General features: G+C 35.9%; 1 protein-coding gene across 5 annotated transcripts in view; it reads right to left on the reverse strand.

The window, feature by feature from the left end:
- Positions 1-17,690, reverse strand: part of LOC120238687 (A disintegrin and metallopeptidase domain 3-like) — a 121,808-nt gene that overhangs the window by 17,852 nt on the left and 86,266 nt on the right. For all 5 annotated transcript variants that reach the window (XM_039242588.1, XM_039242589.1, XM_039242590.1 and 2 more), the window contains one exon: positions 12,736-12,850. In XM_039242588.1, coding sequence (XP_039098519.1) covers positions 12,736-12,850 — 115 coding nt within the window. The remainder of the gene's footprint in view (positions 1-12,735; positions 12,851-17,690) is intronic.

Raw genomic sequence — 17,690 nt, forward strand, 5'->3', positions numbered from 1 at the left:
ATATGTATTCCATAAGTTTAACTCTCACATTTAGATCTATGATCCATTTTCACTCAACTTTTTTATTGTTGTGATGTAGCAGTCTAACTTCTTTCTTTTGCATGTGGACATATACTTGTCCTCCATTTTGGGGAAAAAAAACACATTCTTTCCACCAGTGGAATTACTTTGGCGTCCTTATCAAAAAACAGTGACTGTAAGTATGACGTTTCTGGACTATCTTCTATTCTATTGAAATAATGTCTATCTTTATCTTTAAAACAGTACTATATTGTCTTATTTTAACACTGTAATATGTTTTGGAATTGAGAAAAGTGTTTTGAATGTGAAATCATCTTGAAAAGTATGTTTTCAAGATTGTTTTTACCATTCTGTGTCCCTTGAATTTCTGTATGACTTTTATTAATTTTTTTTTACATTTATTTATTATTGAGAGACAGAGAGAGACAGAGCACAAATGGGGGAGGGACAGAGAAAGAGGGAGACACAGAAGCCAAAGCAGGCTTCAGGCTCTGAGCAAGCTGTCAGCACAGAGCCCAACACGGGGCTAGAACTCACGACCTGTGAGATCATAACCGGAGCCGAAGTGAGACGCCCAACCAACTGAGCCACCCAGGTGCCCTTCTGTATGATAAAATCAACTTGTCAATTTCTCAAAAAAAAAAAAAATACTACTTGGGTTTGTTAAGAATTGTGTTGAATTTGCAGATCAATTTGGACAATATTTCTGTATTAACAATATTGAGACCTCCAACAATGTTAAAAATATGATATGTTTCTACCTTTATGCAGATCTTTCTTTCAATAATATATTTTTAGTTTTCACTGTATACTTTATGCTTTTCATTAATTTTTAAATTATATGTAAATACTGTATTTCTTTTTTTAATGTTATTTATCTATTTTTAGAGAGAGAGGGGCAGAGAGAGAGGGAAACAGAATTCCAAGTAGGCTCCCCGCTGTCAGTACAGTACACTGCACAATGCAACACACTGCAGCCCATGGGGCTCGAATCCATGAACCATGAGATCATGACCTGAGCCAAAACCTAAAGTTGGATGCTTAACCAATTGAGCTACCCAAGCACTCCTAAACACTGTATTTATAAATACTATATGATTTCTGGGGATGTTATAACTGGAATTCTCCCTAATTTAATTTTGTTGTGGTAGAATACACAACACATAATATATATCATTCTAAACATTTTTAAGTGTGCAGTCAGTGGCATTAAATACACTCACATTGTTATATATCAATTATCACTGTCAAACTTTAGAAATTGTTCATTCTCCCACATTGAGCCCTTTAACTTATCATTTCTCCCTCCCACAGCGCATGGCAATTCCCATTCTACTTTCTAGAAACTAACTACTCTAGGTACCTCATAAAAACAGAATTATCCAATATTTGTCTTAATCTGACTGGCTTATTTTAGTTAGCATACAGTTTTCAAGTTGTACCTATGTTGTAACATGTTTCAGAATTTCATCCCTTTTAAAAGTTGAATAATAGTCCATTGTGTGTAATAACCACATTTTGTTCCTGTATTTATCTGTCAGTGAATGTGTGGTGGTTTCCACCTTTTGGTTAATGTAAGTAATGGCGCTATGAACATGTATGTACAAAGATACGTTTGAGTCCATGCGTTCAATATTTTTGAGTATATCCCTAGCAGTGAAATTTCAGGATGTGGTAATTCTATGTTTAATTTTATGAAGAGGGAAAGGCCAAGATGGTGGAACAACATGGAAGATTTTCACGTCCCTCCTCCGTGAAATACAGCCAGATCAACACCAAACCATTCTGCACACCTAGAAAACTGATTTGAGAATTAACACAACAATCTGCACAACCCGAACCAGAGAAGTCAGCAGGTACATGGCGTGAAGAGGTGAACTGGGGGAGAGAGAAGCTGTGGAGGGCAGGGAGCTGTTTTTGCCCACAGAGAGAGGATAGAGACAGAAGGGAGAGTACAAAAGCAGCTGGAGAGGAAAGAAATAGTAGGCAAGGGTCTAAACAAAAAAGTTAGAAAGGAGAAAGGAAGGGTTTAGATTCCATTAAGACTCTATAAACAGGAGGAACGCAGAGTCTGAAACTCCCCAGCTCAATACCTGGCAGTGCTTTGGTGGGAAGGGTGACTCCCTGGGAGCAGAGAGTGTGGCCTGAGTGGTCCTTGGGCCACACGGGGAGTGACAGTTCCCCTGCTGGGAGGATATTTGGTAGTGGCTGTGTGGCCATCCCACAGGCAAAGGTCTTAGCGAACCCTGGAGAACAACCACATTCGCTGATGCTGGAACAAGGACATTAAGGGGAAAGTCTCGAACCAGATGTGTGTTGTGATTTTCCATAATCCCTGAAATGCCGCTGCTACAAGATTGCGCGAACTTTTTCTGGGGCTGGCTGGCATCCAGCTGCAGTCTCTGAGCATCAGCAGCAGCATGGTCCCGTGAACATTTCTGGGTGTTGCTGGCACCCGGCCATTGCTCGGTGAGATCCTCCCCCAGAAAGTGTGAGTGGGTCAAATCCGCAGTCCGTCAGAAGTGAGGGGTTGGGAAACACAGCTGCATCTGAGATAAAACTCAGAAGGAGGTGCCGCCTAGCAACCTGATGGCTTGGTCATCAACAGTGTAAAAACAAGGAGTGGATGGAAGCCGGAGACAAAGGAGGGGTGTGTGATTGCTGGTCAGGGAGGGCACAGAGTTCTGACACTGGAGACTAGGTAGAAACAAAGACTAGAAAGGACCAGAGAACACCACCAGAAACTCCAACTCGACAGACAACATAATGGCAATACATTCATATCTTTTAGTATTCACTCTAAATAGTCAATGAACTAAATGCTCCAATGAAAAGACATGGGGTAACAAAATGGATAAGAAAACATGATCCATCTGTATGCTGTTTACAAGAGACCCACTTTGGGCCTAAAGACACCTTCAGATTGAAAGTAAGGGGATGGAGAACCATCTATCATTCTAATGATTGCCAAAAGAAAGCTGGAGTAGCCATACTTATATCAGACAATCTAGACTTTAAAATAAAGACTGTAACAAGAGATGAAGAAGGGCAATATATGATCATTAAGGTGTCTATATCAAGAAGATCTAACAGCAGTAAACATTTATGCTCCAAACGTGAAAACACCCAAATACATAAATTGATTAATCACAAACATAAAGAAACTCATTGATAATAATACCATAATAGTAGGGGACTTTAATACCCCACTTACAGCAATGGGCAGATCATCTAAACAGAAATTCAACAAGGAAACAATGGCTTCAAATGACACACTGGACTGGAGGGACTTAACAGATATGTTCAGAACATTTCATCCTAAAGCAACAGAATACACATTCTTCTCCAGTGCACATGGAATGTTCTCCAGAATAGATCACATACTGGCACACAAATCAGCCCTCAACAAGCACAAAAAGATCTAGATCATACTGTACATATTCAGACCACAACACTATGAAACTCGAAATAAACCACAAGAAAAACTGTGGTAAGATAAATACCTGGAGACTAAAAACCATCCTACTAAAGAATGAAGGGGCTAACCAGGAAGTGAAAGAGGAAATTAAAAACTACATGGAAACCGATGAATATGATAACACCACAGTTCAAAACCTCTGGGACACAGCAAAGATGGTCATAAGAAGGAAGTTTATAGCAATCCAGGCCTTCTTAAAGAAGGAAGAAAGGTCTCAGATACACAACCGAACCTTACACCTCAAAGAGCTGGAAAAAAAAAAAACAGCAAATAAAACCCAAAACCAGCAGAAGACAGAAAATAATAAAGATTAGAGCAAAAATCAATGCTATCAAAACAAACAAGCAAGCAAAAATTACAGTAGAACAGATCAATGAAACCAGAAACTGGTTCTCTGAAAGAATTAACAAAATTGATAAATCCCTTGCCAGTTTGATCAAAAAGAAAAAGGAAAGGACCCAAATAAATAAAACCAAGAATGAAAGAGCAGAGATCTCAACCAACACAGCAGAAATACAAACAATAATCAGAGAATATTATGAGCAATTATACACCAATAAAATGGGCACTCTGGAAGAAATGGACAAATTCCTACCAAAACTGAAGCAGGAGGAAATAGAAAATTGGAACAGACCCATAATCAGTAAAAAAAAAAAAAAAATCAAATTAGTAATCAAAAATCTCCCCCCACCCCCCAAAAAAAGAGTCCAGGGACAGATGGCTTTCCAGGGGAATTCTACCAAACATTTAAAAAAAGTTAATACCTATTCTCTTGAAGGTGTTCTAAAAAGTAGAAATGGAAAGAAAACCTCTAAACTCTTTCTATGAACCCAGCATTACCTTGATTCCAAAAATCAAAGGCACCACTAAAAAGGAGAACTACAGACCAATTTTCCTGATGAACATGTATGTAAAAATTCTCAATGAGATACTAGCCAAACAGATCCAACAATACATTAAAAAAGTATTCACCACGACCAAGTGGGATTAACACCTAGGATGCAAGGCTGGTTCAATATCTGCAAAACAATCAATGTGATACAGCACAACAATAAAAGAAAGGACAAGAACCACATGATGCTCTCAATAGATGCAGAGAAAGCATCTGACAAAATACAGCATACTTTCTTGATAAAAACCCTCTACAAAGTAGGAATAGAAGAATCGTACCTCGAGATCATAAAAATCATATATGAAAGATCCACTGCTGATATCATCCTCAATGGGGAAAAACTGAGAGCTTTCCCCCTAAGGCCAGGAACAAGACAGGATGTCCACTCTCACCACTGCTATTCAACATAGTATTGGAAGTCTTAACCTCAGCAATCAGACAACACAAAGAAATAAAAGGCATCCAAATCAGTCAGGAGGAGATCAAACATTCACTCTTCACAGATGACATGATACTCTATATGGAAAACCCAAAAGATTCCACCAAAAAGCTGCTAGAGCTGGTCCAGGAATTCAGCAAAGTCACAGGATATAAAATCAATGCACAGAAATCGGTTGCATTCTTATACACCAATAATGAAGCAACAGAAAGAGAAATCAAGGAATCGATCCCATTTACAATTGCACCAAAAACCATAAAATATCTAGGAATAAATCTAGCCAGAGGTGAAAAATCTATACACTGAACACTATAGAAAGCTTATGAAAGAACAAGAAGGGACCAAAAAATGGAAAAATATTCCATGCTCCTGGAGAGGAAGAACAAATACTGTTAAAATGTCAATACTACTCAAAGCAATCTACATTCAATACCCACTAAAATAACATGCACATTCTTCACAGAGCTAGAAAAAAACAACCCTAAAATTTGTATGGAACTAGAAGAGACCTCAAATAGCCAAAACAATCATGAAAAAGAAAACCAAATCTGAAGACATCACAATCCCAGACTTCAAGATGTATTACAAATCTGTAATCATCAAGACAGTATGGCACTGGCACAAAATCAGACACCCAGATCAATGGAACAAAATAGAGAGCCCAGAAATTGACCCACAAACGTATGGCCAACTAGCCTTTGACAAAGCAGGAAAGAATATCCAATGGAATAAAGAGTGTCTTTAACAAATGCTACTTGGAAAACTGGACAGCAACGTGCAGAAAAATGAGTCTGGACCACTTTCTTATACCATACACACAAAAAAACTAAAAATGGATTAAAAACCTAAACATAAGACAAGGATACATCAAAATCCTCAAGGAAAAAGTAGGCAAAAACCTCTTTGACCTCGGCTGCAGCAACTTCTTACTCAACACGTCTCCAGAGGCAAGAGAAACAAGCGAAAATGAACGACTGAGACCTCATCAAAATAAAAAGCTTCTGCACAGCGAAGGAAACAATCAGAAAAACTAAAAGTCAACGAATGAAATGGTTAGTATCCAAATCTATAAAGAATTTATCAAACTCAACACTAAAAACACAAATAATCTAGTGAAGAAACGGGCAAAAGACATGAATAGACACTTTGCCAAAGAAGACATCCAGATGGCCAACAGACACATGAAAAAATGCTCAACATTACCCATCATCAGGGAAATGCAAATCAAAACCACAATGAGATACCATGTTACACCTGTCAGAATGCCTAATTTAAGAACTCAGACAACAGATGTTGGTGAGGATGCAGAGAAAGAGGATCTCTTTTGTACTGCTGGTAGGAATGCAAACTGGTGCAGGCACTTTGGAAAACAGTATAGAGGTTCCTCAAAAATTAAAAATAGAACTACCCTATGACCCAGCAATTGCACTAATAGATATTTGTCAAAGAGATACAGGTGTGCTGTTTCAAAGGGGCACATGCACCCCAATGTTTATAGCAGTACTATTGACGATAGCCAAAGTATGGACAGAGCACAAATGTCCATTGACAGATGAATGGATCAAGAAGATGTGGTATCTCTCTCTCTCTCTCTCTCTCTCTCTCTCTCTCTCTCTCTCACACACACACACACACACACACACACACACACACACACATACAATGGAGTATTACTTGGCAATCAAAAGGAATAGAACCTTGCCATTTGCAACTACATGAATGGAACTAAAGGATATTATGCTAAGCAAAATTAGTCAGTTGGAGAAAGACAAATATCCTATGACTTCACTCATATGAGGACTTTAAGATACAAAACAGATGAACATAAGAGAAGGGAAACAAAAATAATATAAAAATAGGGAGCTGGACAAAACTCAAGAGGCTTAAACATGGAGAACAAACAGAGGGTTGCTAGAGGGATTATGGGAGGGGAGATGAGCTAAATGGGTAAGGGACATTAAGGAATCTACTCCTGAAATAATTGTTGCACAATATACCAACTTGGATGTAATTTAAAAAAATAAATTATTAATAAAAAAAGAATCACCATACTATTCTACAGAGGGTGCATCATTTTACATTCCCACCAGCAATGCACAGCATTTTTAATTTTTCCACATCCTTATCAACATCTGATATTTTATGAAATTTTCCTATAATAGCTATCCTAATAGGTATGAATTGGATCCTTGTAGGTGTAATCTGCAATTCCCTAACAATTAGTGATGTTAAACATCTTTTCATGTACTTATTGACCATTTGTATATCTTCTTTGGAAAAATGTCTATTCAAACCCTTTGCCCATTTTTTTAAACTGGGTTATTGGTTTTTTTTGTTGAGTTATAAGATTCTTTACATATTCTGGCAATAAATCCTACATCATATATATGATTTATAAAGGGTACCTTGGTGGCTCAGTCGGTTGAGCATCCGACTTTGGCTCAGTCATGATCTCATGGTTTGTGAGTTCAAGCCCTGTGCTGGGCTCTATGCTAACAGGTCAGAGCCTGGAGCTTGCCTCAGATTCTGTGTCTTCCTTTCTCTCTGTCCCTCTCCCACTCATGATCTGTCTGTCTCTCAAAAATTACTAAACGTTAAAAAGGTAAAAAAAAAAAAAGTCATATGATTTATAAACACTTTCTTCAATTCTGTGGCTTACACTTTCGCTTTCTTGATTAGTGTCCCTTGATAAACAACAGTTTTCAATTATGATGAATTCCAATTTATCATTTGTGTCTGTTGCCTGTGCTTCTTGTGTCATATCCAGTAAATCACTGCCAAATATAATGTTATAAAGATTTCCCCATGTTTTCTTCATTAGCTAGTACATTTAAACTTTGATTCGTGGAGTTATTTTGTCTATGGTATAAGTAAGCATCCACCTCATTCTTTTGCAGATTGATACCCAATTATCTCAATACCATTTGTTCAGAAGATTCCCCTTTCTTCCATTGAATGGTCATTGCATTCTTACTGAAAATCATTAGACCATATATGCAAAGGTTTATTTCAGGGCTACCTATTTTTTCCCACTGGAAAATTTCACTTTCTTATTTTGTTAATTTGTTTCCCAAGTAAAATATCAATTTTGAAGAAGGTACAACAAGGCACTGGTGTAAAATTCCGTATTTTTATCTTAGCTTCTATTAAAAGGAAGTGAGAATTCAAAATTTTTCTTTAACTGCCTATAATTATAAAGAAAATAATATTGATGGAGGAGGACATTTTACAATTCTTAATCAGACAAATGCAAAGAAACATAGAACACTAGCTTCTAATGATGTTGCTGATATTGATCATGTTAATTAAATCTCATAGTACAACTCTTCAAATAATGATATCAAAATTTGCCTTCAATTCAAGAATAAATGAGTAAATAGAATATTTCTAATGACAAGCAAGAAGTATGGTATTCTCATCCAGAAAGTTATACTTCAGCATCCAATACTTGGAATATTTTTTATTGCAAACAAGGTTTAGGATAATATTCTTTCATCTTTTACAGTATTTGAACAAGAACATTTATTTGATATGATTTGCCAGTGGACAAATGTGTATGCAAAGTTGACTGGAAGGAGTTAGATGATGTAGGAGTGATCAACATTATGAATAATTATTTTAAGGGTGTTTATATCAAAATAAAAATATATTCGATTATAGTACAACATCATTTACAATTGCTAAAAAGAAGATAAAATAACAAATATAAAATAGTAAAACATGTAGAGTATCTGATGAAGATTAAAAATTCTGATGAAGGAAATCAAAGAAGGCCTAAAAAAATGGAGAATCATACTATGTGTTATTGGAAGATTTAGTAATAAAAAGCAAAGATGTAAAATCTTCCTAAATTGATTCTTAGGTTTAACACAATTTATAACAGCAGGATTTTTAAATAAACATAGACAAGCTTATTCTAAAGTGTATAAGGAAAGAGACCCTAGAGTAGCCAAAACAATTCTGTAAAAGAATAAAGTAGGAGGATCTTATTTTCCCAATGTTAAAGATTACTGTACAGCAACAATAACGAAAACAGCATAGCAATTGTGGAAAAAATGACACACAAAGCAATGGAAAACAGTATAAATAACTGAGAAATATACCAACACAAAAATGTCCAATTAATTTTTTTATGATGTGCAAAAACAATTCAATGTATGAAGGTAGTTTTTTCAAAGAATTATGGTGGAGCAGTTGGATACCCATTAATAAAAAATTTAATCTCCCATCCTTTACAAAATGTAATTCAAAACAGATCCATAGACTTAAAAGTAAGACACAAAATTAACACCTTTTAGAAACAGAGAGAGAAGGAGGCAAACATAAGAGACTCTTAAATACAGATAACAAACTGAGGGTTGATGGGGGTGAGGGAGAAGGGAAAGTGAGTGATGGACATTGAGGAGGGCACTTGTTGGGATGAGCGCTGGGTGTTGTATGTAAGCTAATTTGATAATAAATTATATTAAATAAACTAAAATAGAAATATTGTGGCAGAAAATTCAGGATTTAAGGTTAACAAAGAGTTCATACACTTGACACCAAAAGCATGATCCAAAAATGAAAAAAAGGACAACTTATCAAAATGAATATATTTTTTAAAAAATTGGGTCTGCAAAAAACAATTACAGAACTGAAGAAAATATGTTAAGATTACATATCCAACGAAATACATGTACCTAGAAAAAATTTTTTTTAATCTGAAAACTCGACACTTAAAAAACACAATCTAATTAGAAAATGGGCAAAAAATATGAGTAGACTTTTCACTGAAGAGGATTTTTAGATGCCAAATAAAGACATTAAAGATAGTCAACATCATTACCTACTAGGGGAGTTCAAAATGAGTCCATTATAAGATATTAATACATAGCTAATAGACTGGCTAAAAAAATGATATCATCAAATGTTGACAAGGATGCCAATAAACTGGATCATTTATATATTACTGTTGGGAATGTCAAATGTTACAGCCACTCTGAAAATAGTTTGGTAGTTGCCTATAAAACCAAAAATTACTTGGGGAGCCTGGTTGGTTTAGTCGGTTGAGCATCTGACTTCGGCTCAGGTCAGGATCTCACAGTTCGTGGGTTCAAGCCCCGCGTTGGGCTCTGTGCTGACAGGCAGCTGAGAGCCTGGAGCCTGTTTCAGATTCTGTGTCTCCCTCTCTCTCTGACCCTCCCCTGCTCATTCTGTCTCTCTCTCTCTCTCTCTGTCTCAGAAATAAATAAAACATTTAAAAACTTTAAAAAAAAACTATAAATGACTTATCATTCACTCAGTAATGTAATTTTGGGATGTTTCCTAGGGAATTAAAATTTTACGTTCATGCATAATTTTCTATGCAAATTATCATTGCAGATCTATTCATAATTAGCTAAAAATTGGCAACCACCCAAATTTCCTTCAGTGAGTAAATAATTAGACAAATTTTGATACATCCATACAAAGGAATACTAGTCATCAGTAAAAAGAAATAAAGTATACATGCAACAACTTGGATGCAGTCATGGAAATTATGCAAAAGAAAGAAGTCAATCTCCAAGAGATACAAACTCTATGATTCCATTTATATAATATTCATGAAATAATATAGTTAGAGAGATAGCAGTTTAGTGGTTGCCATGAGCTAAAAATGACAGAAAGAAGGGATCAATGTAGCTACATAAAAGGGTAATATTAGGGTCCATATAGTGATGATAGAGTTTTGTATCTTGATTGTGCCGGTGGTTACACAAATTTGAACATGAGGTAAAACTGCATAGAACTAAATACACACACTTGTGCACTCATGCACATATACACATACACAAATGAGTGCATGTATTCTGGTGAAATCTAGATAAGGTCTGTACATTTTATTAATGTCCATTGCATGGATTTGATATTGTACTATGGTACTGAATTATGGTAACACGAGTACAAAGCACTTCTCTCTGCATTTCTTTCCAACTTTTTATGAATCTATAATTATTTCAACATAAAAAGTTAAATGGAAATCACAATGAAATATCACCACACATCTACAACTGGCAAAACCAAACCAAACCCCCCCCCAAAAAAAATGACAATATCAAATGCTTGTGAAGTGTGGATCATTTATGCAGAGAAATTGGTAATCTCATAGATGAATAGATAGAAAACAAGTGGTACAGACACTTTGGATAATAGTTTAGCTGTTTCTTATAAAATTAAAAATACGCTTATTAAAAAAATGCACTTAGTAAATGACTCAGCATTCTCATTCTTAGATATTTGTCCCATAGTGAGAACTTATATATACACAAAGCCTATGAGCATATGTTCATAGTATCTTTATTCATAATAGCCCAAATCAAGAAACAACCAAAATACCTTTCAATGGCTGAATGTATAAGCAAATTATATCCTTTCTACATAGAATCCTACTGAACAATAAAAGAATGAACTCTTAAAACATATGACAACAGGAATGGTTCTGAAATGCATATGTACTTAATATGACATTCTGGAAAAGGCCAATCTATAGGGACAAGGGGCAGCCAGGAGGAAGTTTTGAGGTGACTATGGTGTTGGGAACTAGAGCCTGTGTGTCTTTTTCAATATCCATTGAACTGTATACGACAGAGTGAATGTTCCTGTATATAAACTTCTTAAAAACCAGCACACTTAATAAAAACAAAATATAAGAGCTTAAGGCTGATTTTTTCCAAAATTATCAAAAATATATCAATATATACATTTAAGAATCTCAGCCAACCTGAGCAGGATAAATTAAAAGAGAAACACATCTTGGTAAATCATACTGAAACTTATTTAAAACATGCCTGAAACTCAGACAAAGAATAGGAGAAACATTATATAAATGGGATGAATGATAAGACAGATACTGTAGTCTCATCAGAAAATGTAAGCTAAGATACAAATGTATTACATCTTTGAATTGCTGAAAGTAAAAATACCCAATGTACTAGTCTACTTCCAGTGAAAATACACTTCACAATTTTAGACATTTTTATAAAAACATTTTGAAGATAACAGCTGAGGCTGTTGGTTGCTGCAAGGTACAAATAAAAAGAAAGACAAAAGGAAGTTTTTCAGTGAAGGAATACGATGCACATGGAAATTTGAAAGTACTGGAAGAGTTAAAAAAAAAAACCTGAAAACAGTAAATGTAAATATTTATATTAAAAAATCTTTAACATTCTATTAGCTATTTAAACAAATATAATAATGTATTACCCAGTTAACTATAAATATATATATAGTTATATATAATTACAAAAGTGCAAATGATAGAAAGACATTAATGGAATTATACTGTTATGAGATTTTTACATTTTAATATTTAGAAAAAATGAATACACTATATTTTTCATGAATGTTCACCAAATAAATGTTAAAATATTTCATACCATTTACTATCCATATACTATGGATATAGATTTTATTCCCTTTACCTTTCAATAGTATGGTTAACTAAAGATGCAACTTGGTTGTGAATTAGCACATCACAATAGTTAACATCCTTGGAATATATAAATACATAATAAAACTATCATCTCTTCTGTAGTTTAGCCATACATATCTAGAAAACTCTGCTATATAAACAGAAATGTTTTGGGAACCATGGTTAAAATTAAAGGAAGGGCTATTAGCATGCTCACTCCTTGATTGGAACTAAAAAGTATATACAAATTTTGATTGACAGTATGATCTAGAGCTGTACTGTTATCCTTGCCACTAGCCACACTAGCTTCTTAAATTTTTATTAAATAAAGTAAATAAAATAAAATAAAATAAAATGGAAATTATATTTCTTTAGTTGCAGTATTCATATGTCAGGTGCTCAATAACCGCATAGTCAGTGAAAACCATTTCTATAAGTACACAAAACTACTGAAGCACACTCATCTAGATACTAACCTTCTGGAAGCCAATACCCATCATTATAACTTCCTCCTGGTGATGATGGTTTTGGATAACAATTTGGAGGAGAATATCCAACATCACAGTGACAATTAAACATATTATTGCAAACCTAAAACCAGAACCAAACAGAAAATAAGAACACTTTATGTACATGGTAAAAATTAAATGCATTATTTGTGACAGTTAGATAATGTAAGTGATTAAAATATGATAATTTCCCATATTTTAGGTAGCTTTGATTGTATTTTCATGTGGAAAATAATTTTTAAAATAAAATCTAATATATAAATGTCAATGAAATATCTTTTCAATGTCATAGATACTTTCTCTTATTGGTCTCTTGTGTTTTGAAATAAAAATAGATAACATTCTGATACAACTGAAATGCATTCTTCTAAAAAGTTATAGAGGGGGAAGAAAAAAACATGGCAGAGAAGAAGGGGGCTCCATACTTCCTGCCCTCATCTCTCAAACAACGAAGGGCTGAAGCCAAAGGACTCCGAACCCCAAGAGTCTGGGAGGAAAGGAGATGGAGTCTATTAGGAAGACAACCTCATAGGTGCGTGATTGCAAACTGGGGGACATAAAAATAGGCTGGGACATGGAGGCACAGAGGGGAGGGATCTCCTTCTGCAGAGAGACAAAGGGAAGAGAAAGAGCTGCTGGGGATATGCAAGACTATAACTGAACAAGATAAAAACTTTGACCCAGGATGGAGAGGAATCCTATCATCCCATCTTTAACTGCAGGGCTTTCAGAGAGAGATCCCATCTCTAACTGTGGGGCTTTCTTTGGACTGTTTGCCCTGTTCTCGTCCCAGGGGACAAGGGGCATTCCCTCCAGGTTCAGGGGTACCTCAGGGGCACAATAGGCACTGGGAGGAACTGGTTCCCTGCCCTGAAGTGCTGTGGCTCTGGATTACATTTCAGGGGCCATCATTAACATGCGCGGAGTGAGAGCTTGGAACCTGGCTGGGCTGGGCATGGGACATAGGAGATGGCCCACCTCATCTGTGCCCACAGCACAGTGAGGATGGATCCAAAGGAGTGATTTGGGATACCTGGTCCTAGGAGAAGGGATTAGGGTGTCACCATTTTTCTCCCCACAACTACCAAGGCGAGGCCTCAAGGATTTGTAGGAGGGGCCCACAGTGAAGGCAGGACCCGTCTACACCAAACCACGCCCATCTGTGCTGGGTAGCTACTTTTTTTACAGAAGCCAGATAGATACTGTGGAAACAGATGGCCTCCTCTCCCAAGACCAGCACTGCTGCATTGCCATGATTAACTCTAAGTCAGTTCTTGCTATTCATATATATTCTTCCTATTCTCATTCTTATCTCTCACAAAAAAATTGTGAACAGGTCAATGAAGCCAAGAGAAGATTTTTTGAAAAAAATAAACAAAATTGATAAACGTCTAGCCAGGCTTCTCAAAAAAGAAAAGAGAGAGCACCCAAATAGACAAAATCACAAATTAAAATAGATTTATTATAACCAATCCATCAGAATACAAGACATTGTCAGAGAATATTATGAAAACTTATATGCCAACAAACTGGACAACTAGAAGAAATGGTCAAATTCCTAAACACCCACACACTATCAAAACTCAAACAGGAAGAAATAGAAAAGCTGAACAGACCTATAACTAGTGAAGAAATTGAATCAGTTATCAAAAATCTCCCAACAAATAAAAGCCTTGACCAGATGACTTCCTTGGGGAATTCTACCATACATTTAAAACAGAGTTAATACCCATTCTTCTCAAGCTGTTCCAAAAAATATAAAGGGAAGGAAAACCTCTGGACTCATTCTACAAAGCCAGCATCACTTTGATTCCCAAACCAGACAGAGATCCAGCGGAAAAAGAGAACTAAGGCCAATATCCCTGATTAATATGGATGCAAAAATCCTCAACAAAACACTAGCAAATCGAATTCAACAGCATATAAAAAGAATTATCCACCATGATCAAGTGGGATTCATTCCTGGGTTACAGGCCTGGTTTAATATTCACAAATCATTCAATGTGATTGATCACATTAACAAAAGAAAAGATAAAAACCATATGATCCTGTCAATAGATGCAGAAAAAGCATTTGACAAAATACAGCATCCTTTCTTAATAAAAACCCTCAAGAAAGTCAGGATAGAAGGAACATACTTAAACATCATAAATGCCATTTATGAAAAGCCCATAGCTAATATCATGTTCAATGGGGAAAAACTGAGAACATTCCCTCTGAGATCAGGAACATGGCAGGGATTTCTACTCTCATCACTGTTGTTGAACAGAGTGCTGGAAGTCCTAGCATCAGCAATCAGACAACAAAAGGAAATAAAAGACATCAAAATTGGCAAAGATGAAGTCAAACTTTCACTTTTCACAGATGACATGATATTCTACATGGAAAATCTGACAGAAGAAAATCCATCAGAAGTCTGATGTAGTAGAATAGTCTACTAGTCCATGAATTCAACAACATCGCAGAGTACAAAATCAACAAACAGAAACCGGTTGCATTTTTATACACCAATAATGAAGCAACAGAAAGAGAAATAAAGCAACTGATCCCATTCACAATTGCACAAAAAAACATAAAATACCTAGGAATAAACCTAACCAAAGATATAAAAGATCTGTATATTGAAAACTACAGGAAACTATGAAGGAAATTGAAGAAGACACAAAGAATTGGAAAAACAGTCCATGCTCATGGATTAGAGGAATAAATACTGTTAAAATGTCAATATTACCTAAAGCAAACTACACATTCAATGCAATCCCAATCAAAATTGCACCAGCATTATTATAAAAACAAGAAAAAACAATCCTAAAATTTGTATGGAACCACAAAAGACCCCAAATAGCCAAAGTAATACTAAAGAATAAAACCAAAACGGGAGACATCACTATTCCAGACTTTAGCCTCTACTACAAAGCTGTCATCATCAAGACAGTATGGTATTGGCACAAAAACAGACACGTAGACCAGTGGAATAGGACAGAGAACTCAGAATTGGACCCACAAATGTATGGCCAACTAATCTTTGACAAAGCAGAGAAGAGCATCCAATGGAAAATAGCCTCTTTAACAGATGGTGCTGGGAGAACTGGACAGCAACATGCAGAAAAATGAAACTAGATCACTGTCTCACACCATACACAAAAATAAACTCAAAATGGATGAAGGACCTGAATGTGAGACAGAAAAACCGTCAAATCCCTAGAGCAGAAAGTAAGAAACAACCACTTTGACCTCAGCTGCAGCAATTTCTTACTTGACACATCTCCAAAGGCAAGGGAATCAAAAGTAAAAATGAACTATTGGGACCTCATCAGGATAAAAAGCTTTTGCACGGCAAGGGAAACAATAAACAAAACTGATAGGCAACCGACAGAATGGGAGAAGATAGTTGCAAATGACATATCAGATAAAGGGCTAATATCCAAAATCTATAAGGAACTCACCAAACTCCACACCTGAGAAATAAATAATCCAGTGAAGAAATGGGCAGAAGACATGAACAGACAGTTCTCCAAAGAGGACATCCAGAGGGCCACAGACACATGAAATGATGCTCAGCGTCACTCATCATCAGGTAAATACAAATCGAAACCACACTGACATACTACCTCACACTGGTCAAAGTGGCTAAAATGAACAAATTAGGAGACTATAGATAGTGGCAAGGATGTGGAGAAATGGGCACCCTCTTACACTGTCAGTGGGAATGTAAACTGGTGCAGCCTCTCTGGAAAACAGTGTGGAGGTTCCTCAAAAAATTAAAAGTAGAATTTCCCTATGACCTAGCAATAGCACTGCTAGGAATTTACCCAAGGGATACGGAAGTGCTGATGCATAGGAGCACATGTACCCCAATGTTCATAGCAGCGCTTTCAACAATAGCCAAATCATGGAAAGAGCCTAAATGTCTATCAACTGATAAAAGGATCAAGAAGATGTGGTTTATCTATACAGTGGAATACTACATGGCAATGAGAAAGAATGAAATCTGGCCATTCGTAGCAATGTCTATGGAACTCGAGGGTGTTATGCTAAGTGAAATAAGTCAGGAAGAGAAAGACAGAAACCATATGTTTCCACTCATATGTGGGTCAGGAGAAACTTAACAGAGGACCATAAGGGAGGTGAAGGGGAAAAAATAGTTAAGGAGAGGGAGGGAGGTAAACCATAAGAGACTCTTAAATACTGAGAACAAACAGGGTTGATGGGGGTTGAGGGAGAGGGGAAAATGGGTGATGGGCATGGAGGAAGGCACTTGTTGGGATGAGCACTCAGTGTTATATGAAAACCAACATGACAATAAACTATATTAAAAAAAGAAGTCCCTATACAAATTAATGTGCTACAATAAAGAACTGTAATACTATGTTTCTTATTTGGGTTTGTACAAATATGACCAAACAGTGTAAAAATAAATAAATAAATAAAAATAAAAATTATTGAAATTGTGAAGCTAGAAATAATAATGTGGGAGCTGACATATAATATGAATTGTGCTAGATTTTTAAAAAATGCCAACTTTTACCCAAAAAATGGGGGAAAACAAAAAGGAAAAAAAGCATGCTTAACCAGAAAAAGATACAAAATGTATTGTGCTAGAAATAGGAAAACTATAAAGTATCTATAAATATTATCTCGTGGATGAATCAAAAGGATCACAGCTAATGTCATCGTCATTGTTCCGAACGAGACAAGGATCTCCACTCTACCATTACTATTTAACATAGGACTGGAAGGCTTAGCCTCAGCAAACAGACAACAAAAAGCAATAAAAGGCATACAAATCTGCAAGGAAGAAGTCAAACTTTCACTATTTGTAGACACCATCATACTCGATGCAGAAAACCTCAATGACTCCAAGAAAAAATTGCTTAAAGAAATACATTTTATTCAGTAAAATCACAGGATAGAAAATCAAT

Source organism: Hyaena hyaena, unplaced genomic scaffold (assembly GCF_003009895.1).
Source record: "Hyaena hyaena isolate Hyena2069 unplaced genomic scaffold, ASM300989v1 scaffold_215, whole genome shotgun sequence".
Classification (NCBI taxonomy): domain Eukaryota; kingdom Metazoa; phylum Chordata; class Mammalia; order Carnivora; family Hyaenidae; genus Hyaena; species Hyaena hyaena.